The sequence below is a fragment of the Lissotriton helveticus genome, chromosome 6 (assembly GCF_964261635.1).
Source record: "Lissotriton helveticus chromosome 6, aLisHel1.1, whole genome shotgun sequence".
In the NCBI taxonomy this organism is placed as follows: Eukaryota; Metazoa; Chordata; class Amphibia; order Caudata; family Salamandridae; genus Lissotriton; species Lissotriton helveticus.
This window is the reverse complement of record NC_136067.1, coordinates 148,786,621-148,806,318: the sequence shown is the minus strand read 5'-3', so window position 1 is coordinate 148,806,318 and position 19,698 is coordinate 148,786,621. Positions and strand designations below refer to the sequence as shown.

General features: G+C 43.8%; 1 protein-coding gene across 3 annotated transcripts in view; it reads right to left on the bottom strand.

The window, feature by feature from the left end:
• Window positions 1–19,698, bottom strand: part of SPDYA (speedy/RINGO cell cycle regulator family member A) — a 656,819-nt gene that overhangs the window by 602,917 nt on the left and 34,204 nt on the right. For all 3 annotated transcript variants that reach the window (XM_078647510.1, XM_078647512.1, XM_078647511.1), the window contains exon 2: window positions 16,371–16,622. In XM_078647510.1, the coding sequence (XP_078503636.1) occupies window positions 16,371–16,608 (238 nt within the window). In that variant the 5' untranslated portion in view covers window positions 16,609–16,622. The remainder of the gene's footprint in view (window positions 1–16,370; window positions 16,623–19,698) is intronic.

Below are 19,698 nucleotides of genomic sequence, written 5' to 3'. Positions count from 1 at the left end.
CATAATTCTTGTGAGGGCTTGATTTGGCTATTAGCACACTCAGGATGAGACAGCTCTTTGACTATCCTAAAGGTGTCACAAGATTTGTTTGAGCTGTTTAGTATTAGGTCTGCGAAGTAGTTCGCTTTGGCTAAGGTGATCTCTTTTTTATACTCCACAATTGTCTGCCTCCAGATCAGTTTCTCCTGCTCTAGGTAATTTTTCCTCCAATGCCTCTCCGCTTTTTTACAGGCGTTTTTCAGTTCTTTCAATTTGACCGTATACCAGGGCGCGGAGGGTTTTCCTCTTTTTCTAATTGCTTTTAATGGTGCAATATCGTCAAGTTTCCTGGTTACCTCTTTACATAGTAGATGATAGTTTGTGGTAATATCGTTCTCTAAATTAAACGAGTTTCCTGCTTGACGGAAGTCGAACTTCCCTTCTTCTTTACTTTTTAGCAGACCCTTCCAGTCGCGGCTAATGAAGGTCCTAGGATGCGTGTTTAATGGTCCTGTGTTGGTCGAGGTATGAATGTTAAATAGTAGGAGGTGATGGTCTGACCAATCTACTGGTAGTGATGTTCCCATAGTGATAAGATCTTCTGCAGCGAATATTAGATCCAGTATGTTACCTTGTCTATGTGTGGGTGTGGTTATCCATTGTTTCAGACCTAAGTTGTCACAGGATTGCGTGATATTAAAGAAGGCCGTGTGTAATTGATCGTTATCCCACAGGTTAAAATCTCCCAGTACCAACAGTCTGCTGTGTGAGATTGACATGTTGTTAATGACAGTGATCAATTCCTGCTGTTGTATTGCATTGATATGCCCTGGTGTTCTATAGCAGATTAAGCTTGTGAGGCAATGGCCTGAGTCCTGTCTTATTGATATCCCGAGAACTTCGGCACATGAGACCGTATCAATATCCAATGTTACAACATTTAACTCCTCCCTGAAAATAATTCCTATTCCTCCCCCTTTTCCCTTAGTCCTTGGTTTATGGACAATCTTATATCCTACTGGACATGCCGGCCCCAGCTCTGATTCCATTCCCACCACTGTCCATGTCTCGGTTAGAAATAGAATGTCCAGGTTGTGGGATTCGATCAGTAGCTGTATTTCGGTGGCATGTTTCGGGAGGGATCTGACATTTAGTAGTCCACTGATTAATTCTCCCTTGGTGGTGTGCTTATATCCAGCATGCTTTAGCCGGATACACCTGTTGTCTGGAATCTGATCGAGTTTAGGTAATGATTCAAGTGGGAGGGGGTTTATATGTGGTAAACGCCCTAGGCAAACGGGGCAAGGGTTCTTGTCCTCAGGTATTATGTTTGGGGTTAGGCGTGGGCAGGTGGCTCTGTCAGCCAGTGGATCCAGCAACATCAGTGCTTCCCTACTGTATCTGTAAGCCTCGAGGTCCGGGGACGATCGGTCAGGGGGGGTTGCCCTGAGCCCGGACTCGGCACGGACGAGCGCAGACGAGCTTGCCTTAAGCGCGCCGTCGGCGCGCAATCGTCGCGCCCGCTGCGCTCGTCCACTGCGCTTCCGATAGATACACATCCTTTAAGGAAGTGGGAGTAGGTGGGGAAAGGGGGCGTGGCTGGTGTTAGTGGGCGTGCCTTTGATTCCAGCCAATGGCGTCCGGTCTCTGGAAACCACCCGCCCGCGTCAGCGTTCTGCTCGCTGTGCGGGGAATAGTGCCTTAAGTCCGATTAAAAGCAGTTTTGCACAAATTATACAAAGTTAAAAGAACTCTCTCACGTGTCCCTGCTCCCAGCTGTGCCTCAGGAGTATCAACTACAAACACAGCGCTCGTAGTCAGCGCGCGTTTTATGTCAGGTAAGGGGGCGTGGCTGGTGTTAGTGGGCGTGCCTTTGATTCCGGCCAATGGCGTCCGGTCTCTGGAAACCACCCGCCCGCGTCAGCGTTCTGCTCGCTGTGCGGGGAATAGTGCCTTAAGTCCGATTAAAAGCAGTTTTGCACAAATTATACAAAGTTAAAAGAACTCTCTCACGTGTCCCTGCTGCCGGCTGTGCCTCAGGAGTATCAACTACAAACACAGCGCTCGTAATCAGCGCGCGTTTTATGTCAGGTAAGGGGGCGTGGCTGGTGTTAGTGGGCGTGCCTGATTCCGGCCAATGGCGTCCGGTCTCTGGAAACCACCCGCCCGCGTCAGCATTCTGCTCGCTGTGCGGGGAATAGTGCCTTAAGTCCGATTAAAAGCAGTTTTGCACAAATTATACAAAGTTAAAAGAACTCTCTCACGTGTCCCTGCTCCCGGCTGTGCCTCAGGAGTATCAACTACAAAACCTCTTCCTGACAGATCTACAGGTGAGACCCATGATCTCCGTCCCGGTGACCACGTGATGGTCAAAGCATTCGACAGATTGAACAGCTTGGAGCCTAGGTGGCGAGGTCCGGAGCAGGTGCTGTTGGCTACAAGGACAGCGGTTCGAGTGACGAACAGAAAGAACTGGCTCCATACCATGCACTGCAAGCGTGTATCGCCTGCCTTGGTAGAACCCTCTGTGCTGACCAACCATCGAGAGATTCTGGAAACGGAGAAAGGTCAAGCTATCTCATCTGACGAGTCTACGGAAGTCTTCCTGGACCACACGATTCCTGGAGCATCGCGATACAATTTGAGACCGAGGAAAGAATCTGCAGTTTTGAACAAGACTGGTTGAGCTACCGCCCTGGGTTTGTGAAACGGAGAGCCAATGAGGCAAGGGGGGGATCAGCCCTGCGTTAGTGTAGTGACACCCGTCTTGGCCCGTGGTGAAGAAATCAGCGGCTATCCAAGGGATAAGAGCTCTAACGATTGTTTTCAACAGGTTCTTAGAAAGATCGAGCATCATTTTCATTGAAATTAATAAGAAAAAGATTTGTGCTGTAGGGTTTGTTGTTGCCTTGGTGGGTTTGGCAATAACCACTTGGTTCATTGAGAAAGCAGTTCCTGCTCGACAGCTTTTTGTTGTAACTACTCCAGATCCACTGAAGCATCGGTATTACACTCTTCCTTATCATGACCAGAAACATCGACAGTCCTATCTGAATAACACATTCATTCAGATGTTGCATCATACCCATAATGCTACAAATACTACCAATTGTTGGGTGTGTGGGATGATACCTGCACACCAGAAGAAAGGAGGAACGCCTTTTATTCCTCTACCATTTTCTCATAATGGTTCATGTCAAACTTGGTATGACCTTTTGTTTGCTTATGGGAAACCTTCAATAGGTGGAATTATTTTTCGATTGAATAAAGAATGTTACCAAGATAAAGATGGCTATCCTCAAGCTAAAGTGACTAAATGGGAATGGGATGAATACCAACCGGACAATATTTCGACACCATATGTCTTCACAAATGTGAGGGCGATTAAAAACAATGGACTTTTTGTAATATCTGTAACAAGAGCAAAAGCAGATTTATGTATTGGCAGTATTGGGAGAATTCCCGTAGGACGAAGCAAATGTACTACTGTATTAAACATTGAGGGTGTTAATAATAGCAGCTTTATATCGTCACATAACACCTACTTTGTGTGTGGTAATAAAGGATATTACCAATTACCTGTTGGATGGTCAGGGATATGCTACATATCATTTTTGTTATCCCCAGTGTTTTTAGCACCTGCATCATATCATCTTGACCTGAAACTGTATAATGATATTTCAAAGAATAGATATAAACGGACAACAAGTACTGATGAGATTGATCAGACAGACAACGTTCTGCAACAATATGTTGATTTCAATTTGAGTTTGTTTTTCTTTGTGGCTGCTGCATTGAATAGCAGAAAGATCAGACGATTGACTCGTGTAGTGGAAGCTGTCACCAATCAGACAGCTATGGCACTTGGGAACATTACAGAAGAACTGCAAATTGCAAGAATTGTAGCACTCCAGAACCGGATGGTGCTCGATGTGATCTTGGCTGATCGTGGTGGTGCATGCCGCATCATGAGAAGCAGTTGCTGCGTCTTTATACCTGACCACTCACCTTCAGTTTATGAGGCAATCTCTAAACTGCATAAGATTGCTGCAGACATTCACCCAGAGAATGGTACATGGACATTTTCAAACTGGATATGGACACTCTTTGTTACTTGGGGCTGGAAACTACTGACTATTCTATGTATACTACTGGTGATACTATTTACATGCTGACTTGTATACAATGTGGTCCCATGATTTGCTCTATGTGCATTACTGTTTGTACACCTGCCAAAAGAAGTGTTACAAAAGAACAGCAAATGTTAAACAGTGAAATTACTGATATGATGAATATCAATATACAGGATGCAGATCCAGATTACCCTAGACAGACGAATGTCTTCAGCAAATGCTGAAAGGGTCGTCTGTGGTAGTTTAGCAATAATTAGGTTAAGCATTAGCAGAAGACATCCGGTATTTAGACAGTATCTTGCCCGTTTACGGAATCCATTTTGTATTTCTGGCGGCCATTTTGTATGCCATGTGCTCTGTCCTACCTTCCTGTCAACTGCTCTTGAAATCTGCCTAGAGACAAGATATGTTTAGTCTCCTCTGCTCTACACATGCCCAGTAGAGCTAACAGCTGTCCTCAACTTGTAACTGTCAAGATGTGCCCACCCAAATTAGCTAACTGTAAGCCCTTCCCACTTGTTGCTAGCACACTCTCTGTATGACCTTATATGTATTTGAAACCAGTACTCTGTACCTTGTACCGCCTTCATTTCAGCCCCTGTGTGGGTATAAAAGGACCAAGCTCCTTCTAGTCAGTGTGCTACCTCATACTATACCGAAGGGTGTTGTGTGAATGTAGTTCCACCTCATGAGGTTTAATAAACACTGTTTTTTCTATTCCAGTTTCTGTGCCAACTTCTTACTATTGGTCTAAGGACTCTGAGCAGAGAAGGGCGAATACCTTGCACTAGTAGGCCTGGCTGAGGCTTGCTACTACACTCCCATGGACCGATCATTTGGACCGCCCATTTCTGACATTTTCTGATCATTTTGGTCTGCCCTTCTAATGTAATTTTACTAAATTCTAAAATGTTTAAGCCACATCCTGTGGGTTTAATATGGGAATTGGAAAGTGGTTTCTGATGGCATCTTAAATAATGCAATTTCTATTTGTTCTTTTGACTACACCATGTCCTCTATCTCACTAGTGGAGCCTTATAATGATCTAATGAATTCAGCATCAAAATATTTAGCTCTTTTAAAAATGGATCCATCGAAAATGCTATGTTATTACAGCAGTTAGTTTTCACAAGAACCAAGATCTCTAAAGCTCTCTCGCCATGCTATAAAATGCAGTTGGGATGCAAAGATATGATCCGCATATCAAAGCTGAATAAAAGAAAGCAAAATATACAACTAAGAGAGCTAAATTTGCATTATCTTCAAATAAAATATTGAAGGCCCACAATCCATAATTAGAAATGTTCTCAGTCAATAAAGAGTTGTGTGATTCCCCCTACATTGACGGTCGTGGATAACCCCTTAGACGATTGTAATTGGAGAGTTGACTTTTTACTAAGAAAACTGATATCTCTGCAGTGCGCTCCCCTTATGAACTCCTCTTCCCTTAAGTTCCTTGCCATTTATTCTCATCAGTCTCTCCAGACAGATTGTCCAGTTTTTCTCCTGTGAATGAAATGGAATTCACTGCACTGGTGGCTTCAAGTAAATATTCTGGGTACCGGGACAACTACACAAAAAGTAATAAGAGGAAGGACCTTAGTAGGACTAAAGTGATCATCAGTAAGTCCTTTTTGGAAGGCCAAGTTCTGGAAATCTTAAAAACGACAGTTGACTCTTTTGCTTGGGATTTTTCTTGAACATGGTACTGGGGTTACAACTGTGTCAGCTATTGATGACTTATGACGTCATGCAGATTCAAATATTCCAGCTCACCAGATTCTTTTAGACCTCTCAGCAGCATTTGATATTATGAGTCATTCTATTCCATTGGCCAGGCTCTCTTACGTAGGGATTAAAGATTTTGCTCTAATCTGTTTCAAGATTTTCTGTCAAAAAGATCTTTCCGGATTTCCCTTCCATCCTTCGAATCCTCTGGAAGACTGTGCACATGTGGAGTCTCCCAGGGCTCCATCTTGTCACCATTGTTGTTTAATCTATACATGACCCCTCTAGCTCACCTTTTTCAATTTTGAGTACGGTATCTTTCTCTATGCAGACAACACTCAAATTACTGTAAAACTAGAGGGAGATCTGTAACCGCTCACCAACACAACTGCCTCTAAAATCTCCACCTCCGGATAATGGTAAACCATCTAAATCTCAACAACAGCAAGATTGAAATTCCCTGTCCCACCAAGCCGCCTGTGTTCTCAGAGCTACCTTTTTAGCCGAATACTCTGGGCCATATGCCTACCCCTGTAAGAGGTGGGATAGATCTTGGTGTAAAAATCAACTCTTCTCTGACTTTAGGTAATCAGATTTGTTTGTTGGCAAAATACTGTCCTTTTCAATTGCATATGTTCAAATGAGTTCCCCATCTTGTCTTGCCATCACATAAGGTGCCAATCCTGAACACATCTGTACCGGCACAACTTTATTATTGTAATTAAATCTATCTTTATTTGCATGCCTATATGATTCAAACGCTGCAACTCTATAATAATCCCACTAGATTAGCTCTTGACATACATCAGAGAGACCACATTACACAAACTCTGGTCGCCTTATATTGGCCATTTATACTCCTGACAGGTCGCCTCTTTGTCATATATATAGTAAAATGGGATTCACCTTGCAGACTCTTGAAATCCAACAATAAGTGTCTTTTAGACATCCCCAAAAGGGCTTTTTATGCTGCGGCCGCATCTAGATGGAACTTTTTTTGCACTATGTTTATAGGAATCTGAGTGGTTGAAATTTGGGAAACAACTGAAGACCTAGGTACTTCCTGCACTCTAGTCTTGCTTCATAGATCCGTCCACCCTTCTATTGTTTCTATCTGTGATGATATTTAACTAGTTTGGGGTTATTAGTATGACCCAGTAAGGGTGAAGCTGCACTTTAGTAATACCAACCACAATCACTATATGGTATAATTGATGACAGCAAGTATCAATGCTCTCTTAGGAATATAAGCAATCCATCAGGGTCTGATAGCCTTATTACACTGTAAACTAGTGTGTTCCTTGCTTATTCACTGTGATGCCTTTTTTAATAGTAACCCCTTCTCTGCTAGGCCTCCCCAGTGTGCTAACCCTTTTTTGGGCTATTTGGGATAGTTTGCGCTAAGGCCCCTGTAACTTTTTTCCACATAAGGTATCTACGCCAAATTTGCGCCCTTTTCTTCCAACACCTTGAGGATTCTAAAGGTACCCAGGGTTTGTGGATTCCACAGGAGGGGACTGAGACATTGGCCAAAATACAACAAATTTTAGGAAAAATTTGAAAAAAGTGCAGCAGAAGAAAGCTTCTGTTTTTTCCCTGCAAAATATATCAATAAAGGATTTGTGGTAGTAAAATCACCATCTTCCCAGCTTTTAGGAACAGGCAAACGTTTGTCAGAAAACCAAAATTTTCTACACGGTTTGGGCATTTTACTGGGCCATAGCCTATTCTTCCTTTTGTTTGTGCTTTTGACCTCCTTCCTGTTAGTGGTAGAAATGGGTGTTAAGGCAATAATGCGTCCCGGAGAACTATACATTTCTGAAAAGTAGACAAAATTCTGAATTCAGCAAGGGTCATTTCTGTAGATCCTTGAAGGTTCTTAGGTCGAGCATTCAAGACCTCTTGTATATACTTTAGCATATACTTATATGTGTATATACTTTGTGGGCTCTGGAGATCAGCCCTAGGACTTCGGGATTTTTTTTCTGTTCAACTGCTTCTATTTAACTGTCTTGATAGAAAATGACCAGAAGAAGTCAGTAAAATAACAGAATTGCTTTCTACTTGTTCAACTGCCTCTATTTAACTGTCTAGATAGAAAACGACCAGTAGAGGTCAGTAAAATACCAGAATTGCTTTCTGCCTCTTCAACTGCCTCTATTTAACTGTCTTGATAGAAAATTACCAGTAAAGGTCAGTAAAATACCAGAATTGCTTTCTGCTTAGGGATTTTCTTTTTTTAATTTTCCTAGCAACTGCCTCTATTTAACTTTCTTGATAGAAAACGACCAGCAGAGGTCAGTAAAATACGAGAATCACTTTAGCATTCTGTAGATTCCAGGCCATAGGAATTGTCTTACAAGCACCCGTAGACAATATTTTTTTCAAATCTTGTATTTTCAGTGATATGACCACGAAGGCCCTGATTTTATATTAAAAGCAGAGCTTTGGACTATACCATTTCCCACTGAAAGGCAATATTTCTCTCCATGTATTCCCATACCTGGTGTGTCACGCAGTTTGGTGCTTACTTTCCCTCCATGTTAAAGAACAGTATATGTTTCAGCACCCAGGCTAATGTGCTGCATAGCTAAATACATATAAGGTCCCAAAGACAAGACTGATTGCATTGCAAATTGAGTTGGAAAAAACAGCCATTTGTGCCAACGTTTTAACCTGTAACGTCTTCTAAGTATGGTACATGCTTGAAAGCAATATACTGTTACGTCCGCTAGACCCTTCTGGTTGGAGGATATATAGGACTTGTTGGTTCACCAAGAACCCAAGGTACCCAGAGCCAATAACTGAGCTGCGTCTTGCAATGTTTTTTCATTGTGTACCGGGTATATAGCAATTCATTTGGTAAAATATAAAGAGTGAAAAATAGGGACCATGGATACCTATATATTTCCGTAAGGGGAACAAAATATGAAGTTTAGAAGGTTTAGATGCAGTGGTTATTTGCACATCTCCAAAATTGTGGCTACCCATTCAAGCATGTGAATTAGAGGACATTTTTTAAAATGACTTCTTTTTTACACATTCTCTTACATTTGGAATGCAGAAGTAATAGAACTTGTTCTAATATTCTAGCAGAAACCGTTGGGCGATCCACTCAAGCCACACCTTCCTGGACTCCTTAGGGTGTCTAGTTTTCAGAAATATCTGGGTTTGGTAGGTTTCCCTAGATGCCCACCGAACCCGGGACCAAAAACGCAGGCGACTCCCTCGCAAAACCAAGTCTTTTTGGGATCGATAATTATGAATTCTACACATTACGTTCAGTACGCTCTAGGCCTAACCACACAAATTTTGAGGTACCATTTTTATTGGGAGACTTGGGGGAATGCTGGGTGGGTGGAAGTTTGTGGCTCCCCAGCTTGGCGGTCATTTATAATTTACTCCGTCCCCCTGGAGGAGCAACAGGCTTTCTGCCATAATATAAATCAGCCCCTTAGCCTGTCAAGTCCCAATTTTTCAGGGTTTCTAGAGCAGCTCTTCTGGGTCATCTATAAGGCTGCACACAACAAGGAGCTAAAGAGGGAAAGAGAAACAACCAGGTCGCCCTCCACTCAATAGTAAGTATCAATACAAAAAAAACTTTAATTGCCACGACAAATTGAGGGCAATTTCTTCAGGGCACCGAGAGGACTTACAGAAGGAGTCTCTTGTGTGACCTACAGAAAAGATCTGGTACGAGGAACAGTGGCTCATTTAGGTCCCCGGAAAAAAGTTATTAAGTGTCCAGTACTGGTGCCAGGCGACCCTCTTGCCCTGAAGAAATTGCCCTCAAATTGTCGTGGCAATGAAACATGTCAGCTCAGTATAGCGGTATGCATGATAGGCAACCGATTTTTATTTTTGAATAAAATGCACAGTGAATAATAAAGTTGATATCGAGTTAAGTACAACTTTTTTCAATTTTAGATTCACATGGTCGCATGGAGGGATGTGATTTGTTTATTCACCTCACTCTTTTCACAGCACAACATTTTGTTTTGGTTTTGGACACTATTATTATTATTTTTTAAGACAAGATGGCTACCTATGATGATAAAAGTGGGCACAGCTGGTGAGTACCAACCAGCAAGCTCGACTGGTGGTGCGCACGTGAGGGGTCATCTTGCCTTTCTCACATTTTTTTTAATGCGATGCTTAAGTTGTATGCACCGTTCACAGTAATCCTCCTGTATGTTGTTCAGGGGTAAAAAAATGTGGTGACTGCCATCTTTAAAAAAGTCTTTTTATCTTAAAATTGAAGGCAAAAAGCGGGAGGTTACTACCTCGTAATAGTAAGGAGAGCCGTATACAGGAACTAAAGGTTGTGAATCCCTAGCTTCGCTTATTTTGTATGGCCTGAAGAGAGGTGCCTTCGCAGACCAGGTTTTTTTGTATTGATATCATCTATAAGGCTCCCAGACCTCAAGGACAGCACTAAGGGGCCAGGGCTCATTCCAGCAGAGGCCACAGCAAGCTTCACACCAGGTATCGGTCAATTCACAAAAACAGCCTCTTGCAGACACACAGACCTTCGAGTCCACTTCTTTTTTCCTGGGAAAAGAGGGAGCAGATGCAGTCCTTCCGGACATCTTTCAGGTCATAGCAAGCAGAGCCCATCCATATTCTGATTTTCCATAGGTCCATAAAGTGTTCTAACAAGGGTGCATTGAGATGCCACATTTATGGTTTGCACTAGCTCGTGGGTTGGGCTCCTCCTGGCTCCTCCCCAATCTATAGGGTAAAGGGTTCCTGGGGGACTCTAACCAAGTTTGCAGCAGTTCCTATCTGCGCCACCGCAAACAATCCTACAGTGCACATTGTATTGTATTGTATTGTATTGTAATTGCATTTATATAGCTAACAATGGTTGAACCATCTCACTGTTCCTGCTCTGGGGGTAGTTTCTTCAATCCATTAAAGGCTACGTATTGGTTGGGAAGCTACTGGACAGCTATTGTAAATTAGCCCTAGGAGCTTCCAGCAGAGAAAATGTACTTTCTAAATGTTACATTTCCTAAACATTTATTAAAAATCCAACTTCACCAATAAATTGCACTTTTAATTCATATGACAAAAATTCCTTGAATTATTTAAATTGTTTCCTGTCAAAATTTACTGATTACAGTTAATAATCTGTATTCTGACATTTTCTAGGATTTAGCTACAGCTATGCCAGTGGCACTAGTGTTTAGGGCCCAGTCATTGCAGGAACATGCTAATATTAATTTCACACATGTTCCACTTTTAAACATCAGACACCCTACCTTGTGGGCCACAAGGAGGACTACGAGGTGACATTCATATTTAAAAACAGGGTTTCCTGGATGTCAAAAAGGGGTATTTTGATAGGGTTGACAGGTTTTTAGGATGCTGCAGTCAGGCTGCCCAGGATATGCCTGAAGCTAATTTTTCAAGGCCTATTTGGTGGATGTTACAAAAAGTGCTCCATTCCACAGGTGACATTCGACTTCCATGACTGGGTGCATTTTGTACACCATATGCTAGGGACTTATAGACACATTAAATATCTAAGTCGAGGATAGGATGCCAGTTTATCCATGTTTAAAGTGTCCAGGAAAAGGCAAAGAGTCTAAGGTGACCATACAGAAAAGGCAGATTTGCTACAATAAACTAAATGTTTGTGTGTTACTCAAAGACTCCGGGACTTCCCAAACTCTGGATTATTTTAACAAAATCCTGTAATTTAAAGAGGAAGATATGATGAAAGTGGCAAGATTGATATCTGAATCAGTAATACGTAAAAAGGCCATCACAACACTAGCCTGCTCAGCAGCAGGCAGAAATTACATTATATTTGACATATGTCGCCCATTTTAAATTCACCCATGTCTATAAAACATAGTTTATGAATAAACTGTGTTATTCAATTCAGGCAACTAGTGCTCCAGATATTTCAATTTGCACTTAATCTGGCCCCAAATATCCATAATAATCCTGTAGGAATTTATACCTGCAAACCATTGTAATCTTCAAATGTAATTTACTTGAGGTCAGCCAGCTGTATCTCTAGTGATCTACAGAAATGCACTTGCATCTTATCCGCATGACGGGCACCTTTTCAGATGGGCAACATTGTCAGCGCAATGTAACGGCACTCAAGAAGAAAAATAATTAAAGATTATGAAAAAATTCAATTGTACCTATTACACCATTGCATTTCCTATTCTAATTAATGTTGCCTCCAATTTGTCTTATATAAAGATTATTGTTTCCTGAAGACACAATTGGATATCCCACTGGATTAAATTATAAGGTTCTCTAGTGCCAGTACAACAAAAATTGATTGAGGCATTGACTGATTAGCAAAGGCATAAGGCCTTTTTAAAAGTTCCTTGTATTTTTGAGTGGTGCCCTATTGGTAATTGGCAGCTGTGAAAACAAATAATCGTCACATAAAGACCTAGGGCCTGAAAACTAATTTTGCGGCCCATAGGACCGCCAAACTTGCGGTGGAGTTGCAGTGGCGGTCGGGGACCCCCACACCAGCGAACCGGCCTCCATATTAATAATATGGTGGTTGGACCTCCAGGGAACAGCCACAACCACCAGGGATCCACGATCCCTGGAGGTCTTTCAGCAGTCAAGGGAAGCAATATGCTTGGCGGTGTTGCTGCTGCACCGGCAACCATATTATGAGTTTCCCCACCCCCACCAATATCATGGCGATGAGCCCGTCATGAAAAGGCTGGAGGTGGAAAAACAAAGGGGACCGCCCATGGCCCCCTGTTGCCCCTGTGTACGGTGATGCATGCAGGGGGGCACATGTTATGCCCCCCTGTCTGCATGCCCCCCTTTCCTGCACAGCCTGGACTGAAAAGTCCATGCCGTGCAGGAACGGCCTTAGGCACGCCCATTGCTGTGCCTTTTCAATAAGCACAGTAATGGGACAGCCGCGCCGCTCACCCACCAAACAATGAGGGAACTTGTAATCTGGCGTGCAGGGGGAGGTCAACTTTGGTGGTCTGGGAGCGGGGCGCTGGCATGGCGGCCCGCTCCCAGACCGCCTGCAAAAGTTTTGCAAGTATTTCATTCTCTTCCCTAGTGGGGCGAGTTACAGTCCAAACTGGCTGACACAAATGGACTTGGGACTTCTTAGAATGGTTTCAACAACATTCAAAGATGGTCCCCCTCATAGACCGGCGATAGATAGGAGGTAGGTTAGGTGAGTTGTATGGGATATGGAAAGAAGACTGTCAGGTCTTATCTGAAATGTCATTCAGAATTCACATCCATACTAGAGGGTAAACAAGGTAGGACAAAATGTGGACTGGTAAGGGTAAGTAGGCAGTGGTGTGGTCGATGGGAGTGGGAGCTGGAGGTGATGTCCAGGGGATTCCCGGCAGCAAGCCAAAGATAACTTGATGGGAGGGAAAGGAATCAACTTTCCCAAAACAAAATGGCCACCACTACCAGTCTATGGCACTAAGATAAACCATTTCAAGATGTGGACAGGGTTTCACTTCCTTGTCAGGCACCTGAGCAGGTTGCTGTCACTCCTATATTCGGACTTCGCTCTCCTACGGATAGAACTGTTGTTATTTTGCCCATCATTCCCTAGTCAACTTCTTCCTCAGGCTAAACGTATTGTTGATGTACCTTTCTGTTTATACTTAAAACACCGATCTAGTCTAGCATGCACTTGTTGGTGCTCCACTTATCCTCACCTCCAGGACAGTGAGCTGTACAAGTGCATATATACAAATTGTAAATAATCTTACATGACCTACTAAGCGGGTATGTTGACTCCATGCATTGCCAAATATTGTCACAGGTTGTGGTTCCCAGTATACTTCTAAGTTTTAATCCCTAATTATGGTGTTGGCTACTGCAAATATTAAATCAAGTAGACTTCGGCCAATATACTGCATAATATCTCCACAGATTTGTTACACATGACCAAGAAGACTGTCTATGATGGATTCTAATTGCAGAGTTTGTACATAACTCATTCCTCTGCTCCCTCGATTCATCACCATTTTTCTGTTATTTTGGTTATCGTACTTGGATGTTACCCACTGACTTACCCTAGAGCCCAGGTCACTCTGAATGTGCCTCGATATGTTTGCTACAATGAATTCAAGAGGATGTAATCTCGTATCGGACTACCCCTAGAGCCACTTATAAGAGACATGCTGATGCTCTCCGTGCCCTTCTAACAAAGCTCGGGACACTATAAGGCTGTCCACTCAGTACTTATATCTTCCTGGGTATCTTAAGAAGTTCCCTCCACATTTTGTGGTACACCTTCCATTTTCTGCTACGATCAATCCTGCGTCTGTCCAACTCACCTTACATACACATTAGTGAATACACCCAGCTTTTCATATCTCTCTCTTAAAGCCATCAACTCTTGGTCTTTCACATAGCATCCTTTCTCCTCCTTCTCTAGTACAAGGTAATGACAGAGTATATGAGGTCTGTGCAATCCCTGGTTCCAGATGGGTGAAGGGTCAATTACAGTACCTCACTGTTTGGAAGGGTTCCATCACTTCAGATAGGTCTTGGGAGCCTGCTTCATTTGTCCATGACCCCTGCTTGGTTCAAGCTTTTGAACTCATCTAAACATCAGGGCAGTTTAGATGATGAAGTGCTGTTAGGATTCACCTGAAATCTTACTCAATTACCATATCCAATTAAGAGGCTAAACACCCAAGGCAGATGAAGATGAGGGCCGGTAGGTAGTGATAAATGGAGTAGGAGCTGGAATTGGTGGTGTCAAGGAGATTCATAGCAATTCAGGTGTCAGGAACAACATGATAGTGGAAAAGGCATTGCCTTTATCAAAATAAAATTACCACTACTACCAGTCTATGTCAATAAATTAAACGTGTAGATTTATATAGCACAGCTTATTACCCGTAAGGGTAACCAGGCTCTGTCCATGGGCACGGGGAGATTAGGTGATTTGCCCAGAATCACAGGATGTTGTGCCAACGCTGAGACTCAAACCCAGATTCCCAGCTCCCGAGTCAGCAGCTCTTGTCGCCACACCACATCCGCACCTGCCACTGAGACAAACCATTTCAAGTTTGTGTCCGCCAAGGCTTTTACTTCCTTTTCCAGGTTAGGAATGGCAGAGAAACTTAAAAAGCACTCATGGCTTCGCTTCCTTGCCTGTCACCTAAGCCTCTGTGAGCTTTTCGCTGTTGCTTTTATCTTACACCCAACTTTCCCTCAGAAAGCACTTTTATTTTTTTTGCTGTTCTCTTAGGTTCACCTCCTAATCAAGATTTTCCTCTGACTGAACTTACCATTTGGTATATCTTCCTATTTATATTTAAATAATGATTGAGTGGCTACCTGGAGTGTGTATCCTCAGGCATGCACCACCTTGGTCTTAACCTTTTTCTTATTTCCAGGATGGTGAGTGGTAAAGTGCATGTATAAGACTGGCAAACTCTTTCGACCTACTATGCTGACATACGCTTAAAACAAGTATCTTTACTACAGCAGTCTCACATAAAAGATTCCATTGTTACTCCCTCTCCTATCCCAGCTTCCCCCAAGTCTTATGTGCAGCACAGGTTTTCACTTGTTGTGCTAGTTTATTTGGTTCGTGGCATATGAAGAGCGGTCAGCTTATATTCCTTGCATAGATGGTTGAAATACGGGCGCTGATAAGGACTGATTGGTGGCTCACTCTTCGAATAATGGTAACTTCAATCACTCATAAAATATGATTTTAGTAGTCACAACTGATGTGGTGCATCCTATTAGCAATGGGCAACTGCCCTCAGAGATTAACCCATCAGAAAAACTGGAAAAAAATGTGGACGAGGTTTGCGTGTGTATAAAAAAACTGGTGTTTGGCTATGAAAGTTGATTTCGTCCATCATAGCATCTTTAAGACAACCCCTCCCTTGTTAATATTTTCACATAGTATACAAGCAGTGGTCAGATCAAAGCACGTGAATGAAGTATTTATTTTACTGCACTCTCTCCATAGACTGCAGAATTTGTAGGAAGGCTAATGATGGGTTTCCATTACTAGAATCCATTCCCCCTGAACTTTTCATTGACACCCTGGTCTAGAAAGTAATGCCTTTATGGGTCGGTGCAATACTCAGCCCACCTTTTACATGTAAGCCCCCATTTCAACAGTGGAAATGTCAAAGATCCAGCCTCCTAGAATGATTTACTCAGCATTCTCATTCAGCCCAAAATTCGTTCATGCAGAAAAGTACAGAATTTTCATGAAGTAGATGAAAATGTTTTTATTCCCATTACTGCATGTTCATCAGTGCTGGTTATTGTTTTTTCATCAGTGCTATTTGCAGAGTGATAGCTTACTGCAGGCATACCAGAGTACCTGTAAATTATTACGTGACGATTATGGCCCTTTGTAAAATCCAAATAATACATCACTTATTAACAACACACATTGTAATCAAATCTTGGGTGAAGGACAGTAAATGCATGATTTAAATAAATAAGCACAAAAAAACCATTATCTTAATGTACATATAGACGTTAAAGAGAGTTTGTATACTTACAATATTATCAACCTACCAAACAATTTAAAGAATGCAGTCATTTCTTGACGTTGAATAATGAGGCATGGACCTTTGGTACGTTTAGACTTGTTATTAGTGAAAGGATTTCGTCCGCATGTTTCTTGCCCATCTTTAAAAATAGGACGTTTCAAATAAACTGCTTTCTTCTGCTGCTGCTGCGACCGAGATGCTCCTGTTCTTACACGTATAGTTACTGTGGGAGGAGTCTGACAGCAGATCTGATTGAGTCTCATATTTAGGAATGTGCCTGTTAGAATAGGAAAGTTAACAATACATATGACCAACATCAAGCAATTCTTGTACAGCTCAAACTTGATTTCTCTAAAAACCTCTTTTGGGGTAGTTGGAAGTGCAAATTTTTCGGTTGAAACATGCTTCTGGAGTTCTGCCTAACTCAGACTTTACATAGGAAATTAAATACACTCTTTTGTTTAGTGAATACCCTTTGAGACATTGGATGATTCTGCAGCATATATGGAACATGCCTGGTCTGCCCAACCCAGGTTCTGTTTTTCTGAATTTGAGGCAGATCAGTCAAAGGGTCAAATTATTTTGGGAAATCATTTTTTGGGTATGCATGCAAAAATATTAATGTTTGCTCTTCACTACAGCAAGTATACCTTACCCAACTCCTCCAAATGTAACACCCTACCATTTACCCTCTCCCTTTCACCCTCCCACCACATCCTCTCTTTCACTCTGGAAAAAAATAATCAACTGAAAACAACGCAACACTATCAACCAAAGATTTTCTACTCTGAAATACAGCCTCTTCCTTTGTGCCCTACCTCCCCCTACCATCCTCCTGTCCATCACCAGAACGTCTTTCCATCAACTGCTCCCCAATACCAATCCCAATGAACCTCCTCTTGCTTCGGTTGTGTTCCGCCTGCAAGAACACAACCGAACCAAAGAACCTGCAATGCATCCTCCTCAACGTCTGATCCCTCCACAAACACGCCACCGGAATCTGGGATCTCCTCGACAGCACCACCCCGGACGTAGCATTCTGCACCGAAACCTGGACCAACACCACCTCGGGACCAGACATCGCCATATCCCAAGGATACAAGATCTCCAGGAAGGACCACCCCACCCACCCTGGAGGAAAAATCGCCATCATCCACAAATCCACCCTCCACCTGAGCACACTCCCAGACGATCCCACAGACCTGATGGAACACCTTCACTTCACGATAATGGCCAGCCCCACCTCCACCCTGCGAGGAACCCTCATCTACTGATCCCCTGGACCCCACGGACTGTTCACCAACTCCATCACGGACATCATCTGCCCGCATTCCATCGCGTCCACCAACTTCACCCTACTTGGAGACCTCAACTTCCACCTCGACAACCAACTGGACCTCAGCACCACACCCCTCCTGGACAACCTCCACAACATTGGACTCCGCCAAATCGTGACCGAACCCACGCACCCAGCAAGACACACCCGGGACCCCCTCTTCACAACAGGAAACTCCATCATCTTCAGCCACACCACCGAACTCCCATGGACTGACAATCGATGCGTCCACTTCACCTTCTGAACACCCACCATCTACAGACACCAGCATCTGCTCCCACAAAGAAACTGGACCAGCTAACCTCATCACAAAGCAACTCCACCCCAACCATCGCGGAAAACGACGACCCCAACACCACAGCCCGAACCCTGAACAGATGGATCTTCAACAGCGCCAACACAATAGCCCCCTTCAAGAAAAACAACATGTTATGTTATCTTTATTTGTTATGCGCACAGCTGCTCCAGCTAAGGAGCGTCCTGGCGCAGCGACAAGGTAGGACAATAACACAACAAGAACAGAATAGGCGTAAAAGTAACTGGGTTTAAAACAGAAAGGTTTTAACTGCTCTCCTAAAAAGCATGAGATCCTCCATCTGGCGGATATCTACGGGCAAAGAATTCCAGATGGTAGCCGCTTTAACACGGAAGGAACGCCCTCCGGAGCGGCTAAGCCTAAATCTAGGAACCACGGTGAGGGCCTGACCTTGAGAGCGAAGGGCACGCGTGGGTATGTAAAAGGAAACAAGATTGGACAGAATTTGGGGGCCAATACCTTTCAAAATTTTAAAGGTTAAGCAAAAACCTTAAAATAAATTCGCTTCCTCACTGAGAGCCAGTGAAGGGAGCGGAGAACATTGGACACCGAGCAAAATTTGGGCAAACCAACAATTGCTCTGGCCGCCGCATTTTGTACTCGTTGTAAGCGAGTAAATTCCGCCTGATTTGCTCCAACCAGGAGAGAGCTGGCGTAATCCAGGCGCGAGATGACAGTGGCCTGGATCACCACCTGCCTGGTAGGAGCATCAAAGTATTTGAGGATAGGTCGTAGTCCTCGCAGCAAGCCGAAGCAAAAGGCGGCTGTTTTTTTGGTGTGGCCGACAAAGGTAAGGCCGGCATCCAGCCAAACTCCCAGGTTTTTCAGCTCAGACACCGGGGTCAGAGTTGGTCCCAGTTCCGGCGGCCACCATTTGTCCCCCCACAAGTCCACCTCCTTCCCGACGACCATAACCTCTGTTTTGGTGGCATTAAGCTGGAGACAGTTAACTGTCAACCAGCTGGCCACCGCCTTCAGTCCATTCTGAAACCTGGGGGCATCTTGCTCCGCGTCCCCGCTGAGAGTAACCGCTAGCTGAGTATCGTCTGCATAGGAGACCAGGGTCAAGCCCCACTGCCTAGCGACCTCAGCCAGCGGTCTCACGTATAGATTGAATAACGTGGGACTCAGCGAGGACCCCTGCGGAACCCCCATGGCCAGTGGCTGGAAATTGGACTTAAAAGGAGGGGTGGCCACACAGAAGGAACGGTCGTCAAGGAAAGAGCGGAACCACTGCAGAGCCCGGCCGCCAACGCCACAGTCCTCGAGCCGGTGCAAAAGGATGGTATGGGAGACCGTGTCGAAGGCGGCGCTGAGATCTAATAATATCAGCGCCGCCGTCTGACCAGCATCCAGCACCGCTCGGAGTTGTTCAACCATCACAAGAAGGGCAGTTTCCGTGCTGTGCCCAGCACGGAAGCCATGTTGCGTGGGATCAAGGACATTGGTCCGGGCGAGATGTTCCGACAAGATGATGTTAACATGAGCCTCCGTTATCTTTGCCGGCCAGGGTAGCTGTGAGATGGGGCGATAACTTTCCGGTTTTGAAGGGTCCAGGGTAGGTTTCTTAATGATTGGGGACACCACCGCCTGATTCCACTTGGTTGGAACCACACCCGACTCCAGCGAGAGGTTGACTAAGGAACGCACAACCGTACGTCCCATAAAAGCCTGATCTCTGAACAAGGCTGGTTTTACTGG